General features: G+C 36.6%; 1 protein-coding gene and 1 long non-coding RNA gene across 3 annotated transcripts; one reads left to right on the top strand and one right to left on the bottom strand.

The window, feature by feature from the left end:
* Positions 1–3,910: 3,910 nt before the first annotated feature.
* Positions 3,911–6,314, top strand: LOC149549614 (uncharacterized). The gene is made up of 2 exons (XR_016354125.1): positions 3,911–4,588; positions 5,550–6,314. It is a non-coding gene; the product is annotated as an uncharacterized LOC149549614 (long non-coding RNA).
* Positions 5,697–23,518, bottom strand: LOC149549613 (putative multidrug resistance protein). 2 transcript variants are annotated; one of them, XM_089792928.1, is made up of 9 exons: positions 23,024–23,518; positions 12,775–13,018; positions 12,615–12,669; positions 11,113–11,291; positions 10,525–10,982; positions 9,172–9,712; positions 8,112–9,029; positions 6,814–7,811; positions 5,697–6,226 (listed from the first exon to the last, which is right to left on the bottom strand). In XM_089792928.1, the coding sequence occupies exons 2-9, from the start codon at positions 13,003–13,005 to the stop codon at positions 5,848–5,850; spliced, it is 3,759 nt and encodes a 1,252-aa protein (XP_089649054.1). In that variant the 5' UTR covers positions 13,006–13,018; positions 23,024–23,518; the 3' UTR covers positions 5,697–5,847. The 2 variants fall into 2 exon arrangements, with proteins under 2 accessions (XP_089649054.1, XP_089649053.1); XM_089792927.1 differs by having other exon boundaries at positions 12,775–13,015.
* Positions 23,519–24,000: the final 482 nt, after the last annotated feature.

The following is a 24,000-nucleotide window of genomic DNA, read 5'->3' as shown; positions in this document are numbered from 1 at the left end:
TGCCTTATGAACCATTCATTAGAAAGCCCCTTAAGCTCATCAATTGATAAGTAGGAGATGATTTCCACAGCTAGTCAAATTATGATGTGAATATCAGGATTTAACTGTGTGATTTTTGAGTCAAACTCGATGACCCATGTTTCATGAGTAGTGATTCCACATGAATCCATCTCTCATGAGAATAAATGGAACACTTAGCACTCATTGGATCTAGGTGATGCTCACAGGGGTGAAGCACCGAGACTTCCCGGGAGGTCACCCATCCCAGTACTACTCCAGCCTAAGTGCGCTTAACTGCGGAGTTTCCTTCACAGTTAAACCCAAAGCTTGCAACCCCGTTTGAAAAACCTTCACCAAGTGGTGTGCCTTATGAACCATTCATTAGAAAGCCCCTTAAGCTCATCAATTGATAAGTAGGAGATGATTTCCACAGCTAGTCAAATTGTGATGTGAATATCAGGATTTAACTGTGTGATTTTTGAGTCAAACTCGATGACCCATGTTTCATGAGTAGTGATTCAACATGAATCCATCTCTCATGAGAATAAATGGAACACTTAGCACTCATTGGATCTAGGTGATGCTCACAGGGGTGAAGCACCGGGACTTCCCGGGAGGTCACCCATCCCAGTACTACTCCAGCGTGAGCGCGCTTAACTGCGGAGTTTCCTTCACAGTTAAACCCAAAGCTTGCAACCCCATTTGCAAAACCTTCACCAAGTGTTGTGCCTTATGAACCATTCATTAGAAAGCCCCTTAAGCTCATCAATTGATAAGTAGGAGATGATTTCCACAGCTAGTCAAATTGTGATGTGAATATTAGGATTTAACTGTGTGATTTTTGAGTCAAACTCGATGACCCATGTTTCATGAGTAGTGATTCAACATGAATCCATCTCTCATGAGAATAAATGGAACACTTAGCACTCATTGGATCTAGGTGATGCTCACAGGGGTGAAGCACCGGGACTTCCCGGGAGGTCACCCCTCCCAGTACTACTCCAGCTTGAGCGCGCTTAACTGCGAAGTTTCCTTCAGAGTTAAACCCAAAGCTTGCAACCCCATTTGTAAAACCTTCACCAAGTGTTGTGCCTTATGAACCATTCATTAGAAAGCCCCTTAAGCTCATCAATTGATAAGTAGGAGATGATTTCCACAGCTAGTCAAATTGTGATGTGAATATCAGGATTTAACTGTGTGATTTTTGAGTCAAACTCGATGACCCATGTTTCATGAGTAGTGATTCAACATGAATCCATCTCTCATGAGAATAAATGGAACACTTAGCACTCATTGGATCTAGGTGATGCTCACAGGGGTGAAGTACCGAGACTTCCCGAGAGGTCACCCATCCTAGTACTACTCCAGCCTGAGCGCGCTTAACTTCGGAGTTTCCTTCACAGTTAAACCCAAAGCTTGCAACCCCATTTGAAAAACCTTCACCAAGTGTTGTGCCTTATGAACCATTCATTAGAAAGCCCCTTAAGCTCATCAATTGATAAGTAGGAGATGATTTCCACAGCTAGTCAAATTGTGATGTGAATATCAGGATTTAACTGTGTGATTTTTGAGTCAAACTCGATGACCCATGTTTCATGATTAGTGATTCAACATTAATCCATCTCTCATGAGATTAAATGAAACACTTAGCACTCATTGGATCTAGGTGATGCTCAAGATGTTTAGTATAGAATCACTTGGGACGACCTCCAAGGTGATAGGTAATGACTCCTGGTTGGAGGATACTCTGGAAAGAAAGAGGAAAAGAAAAGATGAAAGCACTTCCGCCAAAGATACTATATCCCTTGCAGTTTGTTCTGGATTTGCATTAACAAAAGTAAAAAAAATAGAAAACCTTGTCTATACTTGGGCAAGATCCAAAAATATGGCACCTAACAATGGAGATAGCCAAGCCCAACAAAGGAGGACGAATTGAAGACATGAATGTCGATGATTTTACTCTACACTCTATGGACCTTGGAGAAGCTAGACATGACACCAAAGTTGGCTTGTGGAAGTCAACCAACGAGGTGATTGAGGGGCAATTAGAAAGTCTAAAGTTGTCCAAGACCAAAATGAAGGCTGAGATAGAAGAATTGAATAAGTTCATTAGACAATTAGTCACTCCATGGGCAGCCATCTCTAGAGTATCAGTGACCAAAAATCCTACTACTGCTGAGGTTCAGGCCCTCATCTCTCAACTTCAAGAAGATAGGCATTTTGGTTAGATTGGTAAGGAATGGATTGAGAAGCTCAAATAAGAAGGAACCTCTATTATAAAGTAGATTTGTAATGTTATCTTAAGGTTGGAAACAGAAAGGATAACATCATATCAAATAGCAATACTCTGGCTGGAGAAAGGATGAAGTGCGATGATTGCGTCTCCCTCTTGAAGATGATCATCCAAATGAAGGCAAAGGAAGCTGTTGAAGCAAAAATCTTGCCGAAGAGAGACGAACCTCTGTTCGAGTGGCTTCAGAGCATGCAGTTTAAGATGGAAACGATCCAGTCAACAGAGAAAGGGCTTAAAGAAACAGAGGATAAAGTGAAGAAGACACAAGACAAAGGATTGGAACTCATGAAGGGACTGCATATAGATTCACAGAGTAGTGACCAAGGAAAAAATCTCATTGGGATCAATGTCATGAAGGAGAACTTTTCCAAATTTCTGGATAGTCTGTCTGACATATCTTCTAGTAGTCAAAACAAGGTTACTGAACTCCAAGCACTCAGCGGATGCATACACATGTCCATAGAGGAACTACCAAATCAACTAAACGTTATGAAGGAGTTGGCCAGAGAACATTCCAAATGGCTCTTAAAATATACCAATATACATGTGCCTGGACATGAAGAACTTGTTAGTGTAGTTTTTTATTTTTCCTATTTTGCTAGGTTTTTCCTACACTTTTAATAATCTCGCTTAGGTTAATAAAGCATGTCTTATTAGGTGAATGGTTGTGAGGTGTCATCTTCTTACATGTGAGCATCCATTAGCTATCTTGGGAAGATACTTTGCTATCTTTAGTCTGATAGATGGTTGCTCCTCATTGGTTGGTGTTGCCACCTCCTCCCTCTTCCTAGCCTATATAAGCATGCTACTTGGCTTGTATTTGCATCTCTTGTTTTTGCATCCTCCTAATGCTATTTTGCTTCCAGCATTTGCATTACTCTCTTGGAGACTAACTCTATGATGCTATTTTGATTTTGTATCATTTGCATTCATAGTTTAGATATTTACTCTTTGCACTAGTTTTCTGGGTTATTAATCTTTTCAGATTCTAACATCCCAATCATAGTTGCCGCCAAGGCCTATAGAGCAAAAGCAAAAAAGGGGAAGAAGTCGAAGTGATTCACATTCTGCATCCTTTTTGTTTTCTTTTGTAATTATTGAAATGTGACAAATTGGTGCCTTGCCATTTGTCATTTTTGAGAAGATGAACCAATTGAACTTCCATTGTAATGGTCATCTCGAAATTGTATATGTATGAGATTGAAAGATTAATAAAAGGTCGGCGAATTTTTGGTGTGAAGCACTTTATGTTGCAGAGACAATTGAATGGTAGTTTATATCAATTATTTACCGTTCCAGTTCTGTTAGATTTAGTCTTATGTTTTCTCTTTTGTTTGAATTGAAGCAAGGAAAGAATAGAGTTTCATTCCCCTATCTCGAAACAACGAATGAATATGATAAGTAGTGTCGTCGTTCATTCGAAGAGAAATCCCTTCAACATTTTTCATTTGTTAATTGCAGTTCAAATTCAAATTAATTTAGCTTAGTACTAGTTATTACTCAGTTAAGCTTTGTGAATTCATAAAACCTATGGATTCATAAACTTATTTAGATATTTAGAAATTTTAATTTCCTTGAGTTAGATCGTATTTAGGTTTGGCTTGGTTCTACTTCTTGTGTTCTTGAGTCAAGAACACACTCCGAATTAATTTAGGAGAAAAACATAATTCATTGCAAATCTATGCTAAAGAGCTGTGCCTACCAATTCAGAAAAAAGCCAATCCATCTATAAGTAGCTTTTCAACTGTTTGTAATCAGATACTCTTCCAAGTTTGGGCATTTAAGAGTTACACTGAAGAAGAACATATCTGTTTACCAACATTGACAAAGGTTACGCAAAGTCATGCGGACTGGAAATTGCTAGCGATCTATGAAGAAAGGTGTACTTGCAAGTGTACATTTTGTATTTTGTCACCATAAGCGAAACATGCTCAGCTCGCAAAGGCACGCAGAGTTTTGGATGAAATTCCCAGAACAAATGTGGTCTCCTGAACCACAACAATTGCAGACAATAATAGCTCATTCAAGGGAAGGCATGTTTGAAGAAGCCCTTCAATTAATGCAGAGAAAAGGGTTTAAACCGAATCAGTTTACATTTCCCAGTGTTCTTGCTTGTGGCGAATCACGTACATTGGAAAGGGGGGAGGAGAATCCCTGAAGATGTAGTTAGAGGTGGATTTGAGGGCAATTTGTTTGTCGGAAATGCACTTGGGGTTATGTATGGGAAATGCAGGATTATGAAGGATGCGCACCAAGTGGTTGACAATATGTCTCAGCAGAATTCGATGATTACGGGTATAAAAGAATTGTCAAATTATCAGTTGTGACTTTTTAAAGATATTTTCCCGACAATAAGTATCTTAGTAATCAAACAATGTCTATCTTTCTTAGTTGAAAATTTCATGGTTGCAAGCATGGAAATTTTTATGAGATTTTCTGAGACACTAAAATGTAAAATTAGATTCAAATCGAATTTTTTTCGATAATCATTGAGGAATCTGAGAGCACAAGAAGTATCTGTGGAGGACTTCCTACGCTCCTGCGCTAACGCCTCCATGTTCATTTGCAGCTAGCATTTTGCATCGTGTTCATGAGCATATCCAAGGGGACTTTTTGATCAAAACAGAATAACTCATAATCTAAATTAGCTAAAACGTTGCACTGATTGCATATTCAAAATTCGTAATTTGTCTAATAAAGAAAGAAATGACGTTTGTGGATGTCTTACCTAATATGCTCTCCATAGTGGTTCTTGACCTTTCTTTTTTTCTTAAAATGCAACGTAGCCCTCTTCCTTTCTCTAGCTCATGCACACTTCAAAACACCTCTCTAAATGGAATCTGATCCTCCTTTTGTTGCATCTATTAGCCCAATCTTTTCATGTTTTTCACCCTTCGTCGCCCAACTGATAATGCCACCGCATTACCCATTTTTAAAAATTATTTCATAACCAGTTCCCTCCAAATTGTGTTTCAGAACTAGATGCCTCCCAGAACCAACACCCGTCCCCTCAAAATAGAGAAAGAAGTCCATTAAATGCCAACTCGCTGAAAATTCCATTCACAGGAGGGGAAAAACTGACACAAAACAGTAACCGTTTCTTATTCTTTGTCTATTTAATTTAAATTTTGAAATCCATTTAAATAAAATTGTCGCAATTAATTTAAGAAATTAGGAAGTAAAAATTAATTAAATGAATTAAAAATGTCCATAATTATGTGGGTTGTGACACACCATCACATTTGAAGCAATGCAGGTAAAATGTGCAGCTTGCGGAAATATAGTAACATTTTAAGAGGTCACGATCACTTTTGAAGCAGTGCAGGTTAAACGATGCAGCTTGCAGAAATATAGTATAGAATACAGGAAAGAATTTAGATGGTGCAATGGATTGTTATGAATGTGAGGAAAGAATTCACATGTTGCAGTGAGTTGATATGAATGCCTTGTGCTAAATCACTTATGGTGTGGTTTAATTTACAAGTGAAGTTCAGTTATACACACGATATAGATCAACATGCATCTTTACAGCCTTCTTTCTTGCCACTCGGAACTCAGGGCAAGGGAAATTGATTTTGCTGTTGAAGATTCACAAGAGAAAAATAAGCACCTTCTTCACCTTTGCTTAGCAACTGAGAATGATTTCCTTGCTCCACAATTCTTCCCTTGTCAATAACAACTATGCAATCCGAATTTTGGACGGTACTCAACCTATGGGCTACAATGACACTTGTTCGACCCACCATGACTCCGTCTAGGGCGTCTTGAACCACTTTCTCAGACTGGGCATCCAATGCACTGCTGGCCTCATCTAAAAGAAGTATGCTTGGATTCTTTATTATTGCCCTGGCTATGGCAATTCTCTGCTTCTGCCCTCCTGACAACTGCACACCTCTCTCCCCTGTGTTTGTATCATATCCATCCTGTAAACATCTGCAGTGACAAGGAAGATGATTACTGTTTGGTATGTAAATATGAATCTGTCCAATCTAATTTGATATATTACTGTTCAGGACTTAAACTCGCGATGTTTTCCTAGTTGTTTTGTTAGGGTGAGTCAAGTTTTGAAAGGGCTCAAAATGTTTTACAAAGGATATAGCATAAAGCACAATGAAATACAAAGAAATAAGATTAAGACAGCAAAAACCACAAAACAACAGCAACATAGCAAAACCAGAGCAGAAATCTAAAAAGAAGAAAAACAGCCAACCCAAATCAGGGTGGTTTAGAAAGTGTTCCAAAAATGCTCGTTTTCTCAATATACCAGAATTATTTGACCCTGATCTTTATGTATCCCTAGTTGCTCTGATTCAGTCTTACAATATGAACCAGACTTCAATAATCATGCAATTTTTGTTAATCCATATCAATAGACCAAACCACTGAGTTCTAGATTTTATAATTTATAATTTTAAACCGCTGAATTATAGATGTTATAATTTATAATTTTACTCAATCAATTCATAAGTTGATAAAATATTTTAATCAAATCAAACAAATGGTTGAGGACGTCTACGCACGATATAAATTCATGGGCATTTGCAGCCTTGGCAGCTTCGATCACCTCTACTTCAGTTGCATCATCTTTACCATATGCAATGTTCTCACGAATACTCCCAGCAAATAATGTAGGTTCCTGCCCAACCAAAGCTATATGTTGTCGTAGGGATCTCAGATTGAAACTTCTGATGTCTTTTCCATCCAGTGTCACTCTTCCTTTCAGTGGATCATAGAACCTCTCGATCAATCCAATAATAGTAGATTTTCCACACCCACTCTGTCCCACCAGAGCCATGCTACTTCCAGCCTTAATTTTCAGGCTAAAATTGTGAAAAATAATGACATTAGGTCTAGCTGGATAAGCAAAATCCACGTTCTCCAAGTCAACATTACCTTCCAGTTTCTCAGGTTTAATGGTCTCTGGATCATCTGGACATATGAGTGTGTTTTTGTCGAGAATTTCAAACAGGGACTCTACAGTATCAGCTCCCCTGGCAATATCTGAAGTCATGCTACCTGCATCTGCTATTATTCTACCCGCTCTTATCAAAATTAATGTGGTTTTGAACAGATCATTATTTGTTATGGTTCCTTGGCTAACCAGCTTCCCTCCGTACCAGAGAACCATTGCCCAATTCAATATAGTAAGAGACTGAGAGGTTGCCAGGCCCAATCCCGCATACCATGAATCCTTACTGATTTCTTTATGAGGAACTTCCTGCTTGGAATCAAATAAGCGGAGAATTCTGTCCTGTGAACAGAGAGCAGTTATGGTTCTGTGGTTTACCACTGATTCCGCAGCTACCTGGCAGCCTTGCTCTTGGGCACTGACTGACTTTTTGGAAATGTTCTGGAGAAGAACTTTTCTCGTATAGTAGCATGTTATTATGATAGGTTGCATTGCAATCATTACAAGGGCTAGACGCCATGCTATGAAAAGGCCCAGTATGCAGGCAATTCCCACTCCAGACAGAGCTTCAGTCAACAGAGATACTCGATCGGCCACGAGAGATCTCACCTACCAACACAAAATTAGACAAAAATGATTCATTTTACTTGTGCTCAATACAAAACCATTCAATTAATATAAGATTTACCTGAAATAATATAGGGTTGGACAAATTTATATAGCAATAGATTGGACGAAATTATAACAACTAATAAGGTAGAAATTTAAACCTTAAACCCTAAATCATTCCAATAATGTAAGGTTGATATGAGAAAACTAAATATATGATTGGACAAAATTATGTAGCAATAACAAGAAAGAAATCGACTGCTATAAGAGCTGTGATAGAAAATGCAATGCACTACATACCACATTGGCATCCTTTCCTAGCATTGAACACAGTGCTCCACTTGAATTATCGTCCAGGTCGAACCACCCAATCTCAAAAGTTAAAAGCCTATCCAATATCATGAGCCGGACCCTTCTGGTCAGCAACTCCCCCATGACGGAAAAGTTATAATGCTGAATAAAGCTCACCACACAAGCCCAGAGGGATAAACATGCAAAAATAGTGCAATAGATCTTCACCTTTCGCTTCATCTCGTCTTCGTCCTTCAAGAACAGGGTGCCTATCATGGAGCCCAATGTAAAAGCATACGCAGGCTGCAGAGCTCCGTAACCAATGGCCCCTGCACAGCCCATAACAGCTTGCTTCCATTCTGGAGTACTCAATGCTAATAGTCTCCTGAGCGAAGGAGCCTTAGGAGCTTTCATCTCCACGTTTTTATGAATCTCATTGTATTCTTCTTCGCCCTTTTTTTCTTGCTCTGCAATTATACGTCTTGACCGACTACTATGGTTCGATTCATTTCGGGATCCATGTCTGCTTCTGTTAGCTAATAAAATACTAGCTGGAGAAATACCGCCAGTAGAACTGCTCTTTTGCCCGTTCTTTGGGTTCAGTTGCTGTAATTGCACCAGAGCTGCGTAAACTCCACTGGGCTTATGAACGAGTTCTTCGTGCTTGCCCTCTTCAATCACTTCACCGCTTTGAACCACTGCTATTTTATCTGCATTGCGTACGGTAGAAAGACGATGGGCTACCACCACTGTTGTTCGGTCCATGGAAGCCTTGTCAAGGGCCTCCTGAACTATTTTTTCTGATTCTGTATCCAATGCACTTGTGGCCTCATCCAAGAGTAGGATTGAAGGATGTTTTAAAATCGCTCTTGCTATTGCTATTCGTTGTTTTTGGCCGCCTGACAGCTGTACACCTCTCTCGCCCACCTGCACTCAGTAAACAATATACACAGAACAATGGTTTCAAACAGGCAAATGCATACAACTTACCTGGGTATGAGCATAACAAATGAAACAATGCACGTTTTTTGTATGACCGGCTAAAAAACTGGAGACAGGGGATGCTTACTTGAGTATAATAGCCATCTGGAAGTTGGCTGATGAACTCATGAGCATTTGCTTCTTTGGCTGCATTCACGACATCATCCGTGGTGGCGTCCTCTTTACCAAACAGGAGGTTTTCATATATAGAGGTAGCAAAAAGTGCGGGCTCTTGACTGACGAGCCCCATTTGGGTTCTCAACCATTTGAGCTGAAGGTTTTGAATGTTCTCTCCATCCAAAAAAATCTCTCCTTTGAGGGGATCATAGAAGCGTTCTATTAATGAAATGACTGTGGATTTTCCGGAACCACTGCTACCCACTAGAGCCACGGTTTTCCCTGCTGGAATTATGAGGTTAAAATTGGCCAAAATTATGGTCTCTGGCCGGGAAGGATATACGAACTCCACGCTTCTTAATTCAATTTTCCCTGAGACTTTTTCCAATACTTTACCAGTTGTTTCATCCCAATTGATCTCTGGAACTCTGTGGATCATTTCAAATATTTTAAATGCCGCCGCACTTGCCTCAGAGAAGTACTTGAGATTTGGCAGTGCCGTCCCCAAAGCGCTGAGAGCAACGGATTCCTCAATTAACACGTTGATAAATAGAACTATTCTCTATATATTACTATCAAGATTCAACTTTTATAATTGTCGAGGCCAAATTTATTGGCCCATATTTCATGACAAAAATCTATTTTTCATGAATACTTAGTATTTCTTGTATTTAGGTGATGTTCACTGAGATGAATCATTGGATCTTTAATACAATATCACCTATCCTATCGCTACTTAAAGGCAAAAACACATTATTATCGAGTTTTCTCTAAGATTAAATCTACTTAATCTAGGTAAATGGAATAGCAAGTTAAGTAGGTTCAATCTTAGAGAGAAACTGTGGTTAAGCACACTTAAGTTGTAGTAGCAATGGGAAGGGTGACCTCTGGAAAATGGCTAATGTTCCACCTCTGTGAACATCACCTAGATACAATTTTTGCTCAGTGTTACTTTCATGAGAGATGAGCTTTTGCGAATCACTTCTCACAAAACATAGGTCAAATGTTTGACTCAAAACTACATAATTGACTTCTTGACTTCTGATAAAGATAGCGCAAATTAACATCTTTTCAAGTAAACATAATAATGGTTAAGATATCTGTTGTAATGTTCAGGGGGCTCTGCATGCTAACTAAAACCATTTAAATGTTTCAGTTATTATAAATTTAGTGTCGACCATCATCCCAAGCGTTCCACGCTTAACCATGGCTATTAAAATTTCTGAGGAATCTCACCCTAAGATATAACAGGGGAAATAACAACAAAAAAACGTACTGCAAATGAAAGTGCTTGAATATTATTTTCTATAGGGCAGATCCTTACAGGCCACCAATGATCAGACAATATCCCGTTCCAAGAATCATTCCTCCTGATGTTTCATTGTGTAGGACAAGTCTGCTTCCATACCATGTTACAAATGCCCATATAGCGAAATTGACACCGCTGGCACCTATAGCCAGGCCTTTTGCCAGGCCCTGTTTAATCCCCAGCTTCACGCTTCCTTCTAGTGCACATGAAAACTTGGACATAACTTTCTCTTCAGCAACAAAGGAATACACAGTTCTAACAGAGGAAAGAGCTTGTTCCGCAATGCTGCTGGCCTTGTTATACTCTGCGTGCATCTTCCCACTAATAGCCATCAGCTTTCGCCCATAAAGCACACCTGGTATTATCAGCAATGTTAAGAAGGGCGAAGTCACCAAAGCAAGCCTCCACGACAAATAGAAGGCAGCACCATAGGAGCTCACGCATGTAGACAAGTTCATGATGAAATTGGGCACCTAAATATTCCTCACAAAATTAGCTTAAACCAGTCCACAACAAATTGAGCTGATGTACAATATGAAAACAATATTGAATAACCACCCTAAGAAATGAATATTTGTCTCGTTTTTGAAAATCAATTATTACCTTATCACTCAATACATCTTGTATGATGAGTGTATCATTGGAGATGCTGTTGATAACCTCAGCCGTATCAACGCCTGCAGTGTCAAAAAATGCAACCTCCTGCCTCAGTACTGCCATCAGATATTTTCTACGCATGCGGGAAGCTTGCCTTTCTCCAGTTCTTGCCCAGCAAAAGGCCTCTGAAAAACACATTCTGTAGATTCAAATCATGGAAGCAAAGAAAATTGATTGTTTCAATTTATGCATTGATAAATTTTGAATTGTAATATATTTATATGGGTTTGAGAAAAAGTTTCAATTGTCACTGGTTTACCAGCTCAGAATTTGGGCCAAGGCAGAAAATCAAATTGGTCATACTGTGCATGGGTTTAAAAGTTTTATGGAGTATAGATTTTGAAAAGAAAAGTTTATAATAGATTCAAGTGAGAAACACATTGCACCGAATTATCTTGTAGTATCTGACTTGCTTGGTTGGATTTGAATTTCTTTTTTAGAGAAAATGCAGGATTGTTTTTCATCTGGATCAAAATCTATGATTGTAATGGTTATTTTGTGAGAAAATGAATGACATCTTTTTACCTATTTTTTGTGAAAGGTTTTCTTTTTTTTTTGTTGTTTATGTTTAAAATCTTTATCTTATTCATAAGTCTATTAAAAAATATTAATGTATTATTATTGATCTATAGATTTAAAAAATAATAAATTCACAAACTATGATCAATTTTTATGCAACTTAAATTTTATTTGATGAAGTAATGTTTGACAAAATAAAAGAAACCTATTCATCAAAATTCACTGTTTGATGACGGATCTAAAGATAAGATTAAAAATTGTTCGAGAGTTCAGCACTCTGTTATAGAATGTGTGTAGATCTTGAGTTCCATAGACTACTTAGACCTTGTCAATGTTACTAAAACTTTTACTTAGATCTTATCAATGTTACTAAAACTTTTCATTAATTCATTCAAATAATGATGTACATATTATCCAACGTTCCCTACACATGATCCAAACATTTGTACTATCTTAAATACACATCATGTTGAGTGACAGAAAATTGAACTAAGGTCCTTACTAGACATTATAAAATAGATCCAATTCTTTAATTATAAAACAAATATGTACCTCAGCTTTTATTTTTTCTTAACATAAATATAAGAGCCCTTACTTATAAATACTTTACAGCAAGCCACATCCCCTCTTATGAAATAAAAAAGAGATTTACATGGAGTTCAAATGCTAGACAACTTGTACTTAATCTCATGGATATTTCTGTTCGTAAATTATAAATAGTACCATGAAAAACTCAGAAATAGCAAGCTTAGTTAGAATTCAGAATAGTATATGGCTGTTCATATTTATCATGCAGACTATAGAGATAACAGCATATTACGTTGTTCCCAATTCCCAAAAACATGGGAAAAGATAGAATTATTTTGTACTACTTCGTTGTGAGTAAAAACTTTCGTATGCAAACCTATTTTAATCAGTGAAAATCATACCTAGAAAAGCTGCAACTGCTACTCCAGCAGCCAAATATAGAAAATACACGACAGTCTGCATCATGGAAAAACCAATTGAAAATGAAGAAAACCCAATACGTCAACACGTTTCAAAAAAAACCAAAAAACAAAGAATTTTTTTTTATAATAAAAGTCTTACTTGATTTAGATTACCGATGGAAGTAGAACCAGATCCGAGATCATTAAAAGCATTACTAAGAATGGAGAGGACACCTGCATTGTAAAAGCCATCACCCACTGCACCTAAGCTGCCAATGACCATCATCAATCTATCGATCCAATCCGCATCTTCAAACAAATTCCACATTAACATCCTCAGTTGAAATTTCTCTGGGTCCTGAACATCTCTTTTTCTCTCTGCCATACTCATGAAGCGTTACCTGCTAAAACATCACCATTAGAAATCAATCAAATGATTGTGGTAGATAATTACCATACATTTTGATTGAGGAAGAACAACAGTTATGAATTATCATATTTCTATAATTTTATTGGTACTAATATTAATGATTATGATTATTAACACATTTGTAAACAAGTGTTGGATTGCACAAATTTCCTGGTTGTTAAAAAGAAGAGATAATAGAAAGAGCAATAGGTTTTTTTATGACATTTTGAAATGACTATTATTTCAATCTTGTACACACAGCAGATCGGAGAAGACTTCATCGTTACTATCTAAAAACCCAAACAATAATTGTAGACAATTAAGTACCATATAAAAACCTTAATGTTTACAAAATCAACTGTAACTAATACTGGTGCACTTCAAGAAAAGAAATGGTAATTCATGGTTTGCAGTGACAAGCATGAGAGCCCATTAAGTAATCTGTGGTGATATCTTAATACAATAACACTTGTGTCCTTGCAACATCTGTTGGAAGTTGCATGGACAGAACAACAGAGATTTCAACTTTGCTGTAAGATTTGGATTAAATTTTAGTCAAGAGAACTGAACTGAACATATAGCATACTAACTATCAAAACAATATTAGAAATTACAGCCAGAAGAGAATTAAATTGAAACTCAGCCTACTAGCTACCAAGAATAACACATAATAGGAAGAAATGGATCTTGAACTTTGTCAACCCTCCTAGAAAGCAAAAGCGGACAATTTACATAATGAAAACTACAGTGAACGTCATAAGATAGTGTACTGACTAATATAAAACCATTTATTTTGTCTCATAAATAACACATTCAGTGGTGGAACATCAACCAGTTTATTTTTTAGTGCAAACGAATAAGAAATACAAGGTACTCGTCAGCGGTGAATAGATGCGTTTTAAAGTTCCGTAGTCGATGGATTGTCTGCATTGTCGTTTCTCAGACACTCACGATCAGAAGGACACATGAAATTGACACTTGAAATATTTAATTTAAGAAAATATTTAGAAGTTATATAAAAATACCTGAAAGAGGTTCTAGGATGGAAAATACACATTCATATTTTCTGTAGCGGCGCTGACATTCTTAAACGAATTAAGATTCCAAAATGTGTTCTGGTTGAATATTTTTCTATGAGATTAAGAGGTGGCACCGGTAGTTTTTAATACTAATAGGCTTATCACTTGCGTCTTTAAGGGCCCGTTCAGTGAGTGGAATAGGAATAGAACGTATTCCCGTTCAGTGAGTGGAATAGGAATAGAATGTATTTCCGTTCGGTGAGTGGAATAGGAATAGAACGTATTCTCGTTCGGTGAGTGGAATAGGAATAGAACGTATTCCTGTTCGGTGAGTGGAATAGGAATAGAACGTATTCTTGTTTTTCGTTTGGTTTAGCCAATATTTGATGGGAATTCACGGCCCTGAAAATTTATGTTTTCTAAAATTAAAAAAAATGGAATAGGAATACTTATTCCAATAACACCTATTTGGGTGGAATTGCAAAACCCCATTTTTGGGCCAAAATTGGAATACGTATTCCTATTTTACTTTGTATTCCAATCCCATTTTGGTGCATCTAAACAAGGAATTCAAAATTTTTGAAATACGTATTCCTATTCCACTCACCAAACGGGCCCTAAATGCAACATGTCCTATCAATTATGGAAGACGAACAAATTCCTATAAACAAGGAATTAGATATGAGCAAAAATTGCAATTTATTGTTACTGCGATTATTACACATGTTGAAGCCTTCAAATACCAGCGTGCACGTGGATGTTATCTGTGATTATCTTTATAGTGAAGGCTCCTAATCTAGAGAATAAGCACATAATTGCCTCTTTATTAAAAGAGCACAGTTTTATTATTAAAGCTTTCACACTATTTACTCCCTAACTTCATTTATCTCATATGCTAATATTGATGAGGGTGGCGCAGCTTGTTTATATATATATATATATATATTGTAATTTGATTCTTTGAAGGTTCTCATCTAGATGCTACTAGCTATATATATATTATATATTATATAATATAGAATATAGAAAGAAAGTGTAGAGATAACTGGAGCTTTAATTTACTTTAAATAAAATTATATTTTAAAATTAAAATATTGTCATCTGTGGACTTTCTTATATATGTAGAACCACTAGTTTTTAGGTTAAATTACTAATTTAATCTATGGGTTAGGTTCAATATGGCATTTTATTCAATTAGGGATATGTTAGTCTTTGATAAAGTTTAGTGGATAGTTTTTATTTAATTAAGTTTAGGGAAATAGTTTGATTTTATTTTAAGGTTACAACTTAATATGGTTTATGGTTACTATTCAATTTTGTTATCCTTTCTCTCTCCCTTTACACGCGCGTGCGCACACACACACACACACACACACAATTTCTTGGACACAAACTCATGTACCTCTCATAATTATTCTCCCCCCTGCTCTCTCTATTGCATATCCTAATTATTTTCTTTACCTATAATCCTATCTTCTCCTTGTCCCATTCTAACCATATATTCCCCTTAACATATATATCCAATTTACATCTTTGATTCTCTCCCTCTTCTCTTACTCTCTATTACTTTGACACATCTCTCTCCCATCAATAAATCTTCAATCTCGCCCCCTCCCAAATTTCACCATCTATTCCCCACTCCCCCCCTCTCTCTCATGCCCTAGTTACTATCTTTCTATCTCTATCTAATCTCTTTAATTATTTCCCTCCAACCATCACTTCCCTTTAATATTTACATCTTGACTCTCTCTGGTGCAGGAGCACCCACATAAAGTATTTAGGTCAAGTTTTATGCATGAGCCGACTTGAGAAATTTATCTTGATTTTGTCATTAGGATAAGATAATTTTCTTGGGATTTGTACAAATCATTGTGGGGTCATTCTTCCCCATTCTATACTGATCTAGAATTTTCTAAAGTTGTCTTTCCTATTTTGTAATAATCTAGAAGGTTTTGTAGATTATCTTAGCAAGTATAAATAGAGTTTTAGGTTTAGGTTTAGGTCACGTTGGAGAGCAAAGTTTCTGGATACTAAGCTACAGAGAGAAGAAATTTGCAGGAAAGCTAGTGTATGTACTATTCATTTGATAAATTAAATAGAAGAATTTTATAATCTATCACTTGCTAGTGCTGGTTCTTATTGTATTTGCTTCCGTTGCATTTATCTCTGCATCATTTTTGGTATTAGAGCTTGGGGAAAGCTCTTGAGGCAATTAGATTTTATGTCTGGATCGAAGTCAAAAGCTGAAACATCAAACATGGTCACCAATGCTGAACTGGCAAAGAAGATGCAAGAACAAGATAAAATCAATAAGTGGTTATTAGATGAATTTGAGAAGATGAAGGGACGGATGGAAAAGAAAGCAAAGGTTTCCTCAAAGCAAGAGGAAGAAGGGGAAGAAGAGGATACCCCTGAGCAGGAGGTGGTTAACTTACTTGCAGACCAGAGATACTTTATAGAAGCCCTTGAAAGAGTTGGTAAGAAGGATGCCAAAGGTGACCTACCCATCTTGTCAGGAAAGATGGATGCTGATGCTGTTGTGGATTGGATAGAAGCCTTGAACAACCATTTTGAATGTGAGAAGGATAAGGTAAAAATTGCCAAGTCAAAGTTGAAGTGACTAGCCCTCACTTGGTGGAATTTCATTCAAGGAGAAAGGGTCAAAGAAGGTAAGAACATGATAACTTCATGGGAAAGGATGTGTGTCAAGGTGAGAGAAACATACTTACTTGAGGATTATGAAATCCAACTTCATCGAAGGAGACAAAGTTTAAGACAAAAGGAGCTAGACGTCATTGCCTATACCAAAGAATTTCAAAAATTAAGCCTGAGGTCATTTGAAGCAAAGTGAATGTGAAAGTGTAAAAGTTGCTAGATATCTCAATGGATTGAGGTTGAACATTCAAGAAGAACTTAATTTATTATGTCCAGATACAGTACAGAAATGTTATCAACTAGCATTCAAGGTGGAAGCCAAATTGAAAAGAAGGCAAGAACAAAATAGCAGAGGAAGAGGAAGAAATCAAAGGGGAAGAGGAAATTTCCAAGGAAGAGGACAAAACCATGAAGATCATAAGGAGATAAAGCAAGAAACCAGTCAAAGTGAAGGAAATTTCAGAGGTAGAAAAGGCAATTCAAGAGGTGGATTTGGTGGTAGAAGGGCAAGTTCAATTGTTTGTTTCAATTGTAATAAGGAGGGACATTATGCATCTAGGTGTCCAGATAGAGCAAGTTCAAGTTCACAAGGTGAAAGAAGAACACATTTGGTACAAGATAATGAATACCAAGAGAAAGAGATGGTTGACTCAGATAGTGTACTTGAAAGAGGAGAAAGTTTAATGATGAGAAGAACACTTTTGAAAGTGCCTACTACCATGGAACCACCACAAAGGAAAACTATCTTTAGGACTGCTTGCATATCTGGAGGTAAGGTATGTAATGTCATTATTGGTTCAGGATCTATTGAGAATTTAGTTTCTCTTGAGATGGTTGAGAAATTAAAACTTAGGAGAATACATCATCCTTTTCCTTATAAGGTTTCATGGCTAACGAAGGGTCAACAAACTCTCGTAAATGAGAAAGCATGGGTTGATTTTCAGATTGGAAAGTATAAGGACAAAATTTGTGTGATATAGTCGATATGGATGCATGCCACCTGTTATTTGGTAGGCCCTGGTAGTATGATTTGCAGGCACAACATGATGTGGAAAACTCAATATATACACCATCAAGAAGGATGGAAAGGTGATTAGATTGATTCCATTTGCTGATCATAAGAAAGTGGAAGAAAATAAGGAGAGGGAAGCCAACATTATGGTGGTTAATAAAAAAGAATTCTTATGGGACATGAAGGATGAACCTAAGCCTTGTTTTCTTTTGATGCCTAACCCACAACCACAAGAACCCATTGGAAAAGACAGAAAGGAGGCTGAAACAAAGAAGGCAATTCCTAATGAAGTGAAAGAACTTTTGGATAAATATGAAGGTTTGATTTCAGAAGGTATGCCAAAATCTTTACCACCTATACGAGACATTAGTCATTGTATTGATTTCATTCCTGGAGCTACTTTACCCAATAAGGCTACATACAAGATGACACCACAACAAAATGAAGAGATTGCCAGACAAGTAAAGGAGTTACTCAATTCTGGCTTGATTACGAAAAGCTTAAGCCCATGTGCTGTACCTGCTATTTTGGCACCCAAGAAGGAAGGAACCTGGAGGTTATGCATTGATTCTAGAGCCATTAATAAGATTATAATCAGATATAGGTTTCCAATGCCAAGAATTGAAGATTTGCTTGATTGTTTGGGAGGTGCAAAGTATTTCTCCAAGATTGAATTAAAAAGTGGGTACCATCAAATAAGGATAAGAGTTGGAGATGAGTGGAAGACAACATTCAAAACCAATGATGGATTATATGAATGGAAGGTAATGCCATTTGGACTCTCTAATGCTCTTAGTACCTTCATGAGACTTATGAATGAAATACTCAAGGACTTCAATGGCAAGTTTGTCATAGTATATTTAGATGACATATTAATTTTCAGCAAGACAAAGGAAGAACACCTAGAGCACATTGACATGGTTTTGAGAAGACTTCATGAGGAGAAATTGGTAATAAATTTGGAAAAATGTTTGTTTATGCAAGAGGAGCTAACATATCTAGGTTTTGTGATCTCCCAAGGTTGCTTGAAGATGGATAAAGAAAAGGTAAGTGCTACACTATCCTAGCCACCCCCAAAAACAATTGGAAATGTTAGAAGCTTTCGTGGTCTTGCTGCATTTTATACGGAACTCATATGAAATTTAAGTCATATATGTGCTCCTATGTTAGAAACTATTAAAGGAGGAAGGAAGTGTAAGTTTGCATGGAGTCAATTAGCAAATGAAGCTTTTGAGTTGCTTAAGAAAAAGGTTAGTGAGCAACCAATTCTTTCTTTACTTGATTTTAACAAAGTTTTCCAAGTAGAATGTGATGCTAGCAAGGTTGCTATAGGGGCAGTTCTTAGTCAAGAAGGAAAACTAGTGGCTTTCTCAAGTGAAAAACTCAATGAAGCCAAGCAGAAATACTCTTCATATGACTTAGAAATGTATGCATTAGTTCAAGCTCTCAAAAGGTGGAGACATTACTTATTGCCAAAGGAGTTTGTTGTGTATACCGATAACCAAGCACTTAGTTTTCTAAATAGCCAAGACAAATTAAGTCATAGGCACATGAAATGGATGGAGTATTTACAAGCCTATACCTTCACCATCAAGCATAAGAAGAGCATATCAAACAAGGTTGTTGATGCTCTTAGTAGAAGGAATCTGACTGTCTCCTAGATATAGCTAGAAAGTGTGGGAATTGAAGCACTCAAGGACATGTATGTAGCAGATCCAGATTTTGGTGAAATCTACAAGGTATGTATGGAGTTTGGTGAGATACCATGGTGATTTTTCTGATTTCTTGATACAAGAAAAACTTCTTTTCAAAGGAGGACAACTATGTGTACCTAGGTGCTCTATGAGGACAAACATTATCAAAGAGAAGCATAGTGGAACAATGGGTGGACATTTTGGTTTGGATAAAACCTTATAATTGGTTAGAAGGTACTACTATTGGTCTAAACTTTAGACTGATGTGAGAAACTTTGTGGAAACATGTATGATTTGTCAAAGGGCCAAAGGAAGGACTACAAATGCTGGGCTTTATCAACCTTTGCCAATACCATCTAGACCTTGGGAAAGCACAACGATTGATTTTGTAATAGGGCTGCCATAGACACAAAAGGGGTATGATAGTGTATTTATTGTAGTAGATAGGTTTAGCAAAATGGCTCACTTCTTACCTGTAAGTCAACCAATGATGCTTCTCATATAGCAAATCTCTTTTTCAAGGAAGTCATAAGGATTCATGGGCTACCCCTCAATACAGTTTCAAATAGGGATCTGAAGTTTGTAGGAAACTTTTGGAGAACTTTATGGAGGAAACTTGAAACCAATTTATCATTTTCATCAACTTACCACCCTCAAATTGATGGCCAAACAGAGGTAGTTAATAGAAGATTGGGCAATTTGTCAAGAACACTCACAAGACAACATGCAACAAAATGGGATGTAATCCTACTCCAAGCCAAATTTGCATATAATGACTCCATCAATAGAAGTACAGGAAAGTCACCATTTCAAATGGTGTATGGAATTCATCCTAGAGGGATTTTTGAGTTAAGAGATATGAGTTCACAACAACAAGTTAGTGCCCAAGGAGAAGAATTTGCTATTGCCATAAAAGAAATCCATGATGAAGTCAAAGCACAACTCCAACAAACCTCTGAAAAGTATAAGAAGCATGTAGATAAAAAACAGAGACCCTTAAAATTTGAAGTGGGAGATTTAGTATGGGCAAATCTCAAGAAGGAGAGGCTACCAAAAGGTAAATCTACCAAACTTATGTTGAGAAAACTAGGTCCTTGTCAAATATTAAAGAAGTTTGGACCAAATGCTTATGAGATTCAATTGCCACTAGAGATTAGCATTTCTCCCATCTTCAACATAGCAAACCTCACACCATTCAAAGCACCCACTGAAGAAATTGATATAGGAAAAATGGCTGATACAAAAGACCTTCAATGTCTACCATTTAAGAAGACACCACAGCTAGAAAGGATACTTGACACCTAAGTCATAAAGAAAAAAAGAGGAAAGGAGTCCAAGTAGTATTTGGTAAAACTCAAAGGTTATTTAGATGTAGATGCTGTGTGGATGACCGCACAAGATATCAAGAAGCAGGGTACCACTCTACAAGAGCTTATCTCAAGTGGGCTTGGGATAAAATTTTCTGGGGAGTATGGTGTAGGAGCACCCACATAAAGTATTTAGGTCAAAGTTTTATATAAAGTATTTAGGTCAAGTTTTATGCACGAGCCGACTTGAGAAATTTATTTTGATTTCATCATTAGGATAAGATAATTTTCTTGGGATTTGTACAGATCATTGTGGGGTCATTCTTCCCCATTCTATATTGATCTAGAATTTTCTATAAGTTGTTTTTCCTATTTTGTAATAATCTAGAAGGTTTCATAGATTATCTTAGCAAGTATAAATAGAGTTTTAGGTTTAGGTTTAGGTCAAGTTGGAGAGCAAAGTTTCTGGATACTAAGCTACAGAAAGAAGAAATCTGCAAGAGAGCTAGTGTATGTACTATTCATTTGATAAATTAAATAGAAGAATTTTATAATCTATCACTTGCTGGTGCTAGTTCCTATTGTGTTCGCTTCCATTGCATTTATCACTGCATCACTCTCCCTCTTCTCTTACTCTCTATTACTTCTGCACATCTCTGTCCCATAAATAAATCTTCACTCTCCCCAACGATCACTTCCCTTTAATTACCACCGCTCTTTCTATCCCTCTCTTTTTAGCCCTCCTTATTTACTCTCTTTCTCTTTATCTCAACCTCATGTCTCTCATCCTCTTCCACTTCTCTTTTTCCCATTTCTCGCCTCTCTCTCTCTCTCTCTCTCTCTCACACACACACACACACACACACACACACACACACACACACACACACACACGCACACATGTGCGCGCGCACGCACACACATGCACATGCACACATTTTTTAATTTCAATCCCAGCCTCTTTTATAAATAGAACTGACAAGTATACAAGAACCGAATTTAAATTTAACTCAGATGACATCGAAGTTATTTTAGAAATAGTTTGTAAATAGAAAATTTCAAAATACAATGTTAAGAAATTAATTAAGAAATAAACAAACATTGAAAACTACTATTCAAACTGTCTACAATCTATTTATTAAATATTTTTTACTACTCAAATTTCTAAAAAATTACGTCTATTTCTTCTATTTATTCAATTTGTCATCTTATCAAATATAAAAGTTACTAATTGTCTCACATGTTCATGCATTTTAATATTTTTTTAGAATGATTTTTACATTTTCTTTCTTTTATTTAGAATAATATTTCAGCAAACATTCTTATCAAATCATCAAATCAGTTTTAAGTAAAAGATTTCTCATGAGCAATTTACCTACACTATATAAAAACATGAATCTTAATTTAAACTTCTTTGACTAAAAATAAAATTAAAATTAAAATGGACTAAAATCAAATTTACTAAAGAAACAACTTTAACTAAAATTCTTCAAAATACAATTTTAAAAGATAAAAACCAAAGTTTATTGCGTGGAAAAATGAATCAATCTACCTACAATTCTTAAGATGAAGAAATCCTTACTTTCTCCCTCATTGATAAATTGCATACAATCAGTTAATCCCCAAGAATGCAGATTTGATATAATTATTTTGGAGGGATGTTTATTCAAACTCAAACTATAAAAATGACTTCCTCTATACTCAACTCCTGTCATCTTATGGGAAAATATCCTAATTTTCTGCCACAAACTCATAGGGGCTAGAAATCGCCCTACCAGCTTAAGCTTTTCCACTTTAAATTAATCTTAAAGAATCTCTAGACTACCGACTGATTTTTTTAGGAAACCCCCTCCATGAAACGGCACCTTAATGGTTTCTAAGTTCCATTCCTTTGTTTTGTTTGAGAATTAGAAGGATATAACAAGATAAAAACTCAGATTTTGTTTGAAAATTGAATAGATACCAGATACCAACTCAGGTTCTATCGGATCTTGAATATTTGAAGTTTGATACAAAATCGCTAACTCAGACTTCACCAGATTTTGTAAATTAGAACTTAAAAACAAGATTGGATGGCCACAAGATCATAACTCATATTCTATTAAATTTTGAAAATCAGACGTCTAAAAAGATTGGATAAATAAAGATCACAACTCAAGATTTCAAATGTGAGAAATAATATCACAAATTATCATTCATGAATACCCAATTACATTCAAGGCAATGCAAATATTCAAGTGTCTGAAAAATCTGAGTGATTCATTTTGCATTGAAAAGTGGCAATAAGTAACAGTTGGGCAACGAAAAACTTACAAGTTGGGCAGAGAGAGCAATGGGTAAATCGCAGGAAGAAGCAGAATATGTGTTGAGGTGATTGAAATATGAAGAGAAGGTGACATTATCACCATTCATGGTCCTCAGCCTAATATACAACTGCAGCATCTTCACTTTGCTCGTCTTTTCGCTGGGTACAGACAGAAAACCAGGCCTACACAACATTCCATTCATATACTTTTAACTTTGATAATAATTTAATTTTGAATTAAGTATTTTCAAGTTAGGTCAAGCTTCTGTTTTTTTTGATGAAAACAATCGGATTACATAGATATCGGCATCTCTGCCATTACATAGCTGATGACAACATTATGAGTATGTGAATATCTAATCAGAAGGCGTCCTTTGGCTAAGCTGCCACGTGCAGGGGATCCAGTCCATCAAAGTCACTCAGGGGTCGAACCTGACCCAAATGCGCCTCGGAGGGTTTGAACCTTGGTGGATGACAATGTCAAGATATCATCATCCTCATCAATTGTGCCCAACCAATTGAACTACAACCCTTTAACAAGTTACGTCAAGCTTGAATATATGTTGAACTCTAATAATTAAAATTTTGATCTCAATATTTTAAAGTCAATCCACATTTTAATTCATTTTAAAATTATTCTGGATTTGTTCAAGCGCCGGGCTTAACGGGCTGTCGGGCCCACAGTTTCCACGGTTTCCTTACCTCACGTGCCGTAGCCGTTCATTGTTCTTAATGGGAGCCCGTGATGTGGTGATTAAAATATCCGAAAGGAAAATTTAATCCAGCTATTTTCAAAAATCACATGGATTTTGACGAATGGTGCAGCGATAAAAATATGTTAAAATGAAAAAAACAATTCATGTACTTTACAAAACGGCGTGGATTTTGACGCATGACACGGCGATTCAAATATTTTTAAAAGAGAAAAAATTCGTGTATTTTAAAAGCCACATGGTTTTTGACGGATGATAAAGCCATTAACATA

The sequence above is a fragment of the Cupressus sempervirens genome, chromosome 7, assembly GCF_028749045.1.
Source record: "Cupressus sempervirens isolate cs-2001-9-10 chromosome 7, ASM2874904v1, whole genome shotgun sequence".
NCBI lineage: Eukaryota > Viridiplantae > Streptophyta > Pinopsida > Cupressales > Cupressaceae > Cupressus > Cupressus sempervirens.
This window is presented reverse-complemented; position numbering and strand designations above follow the sequence as displayed.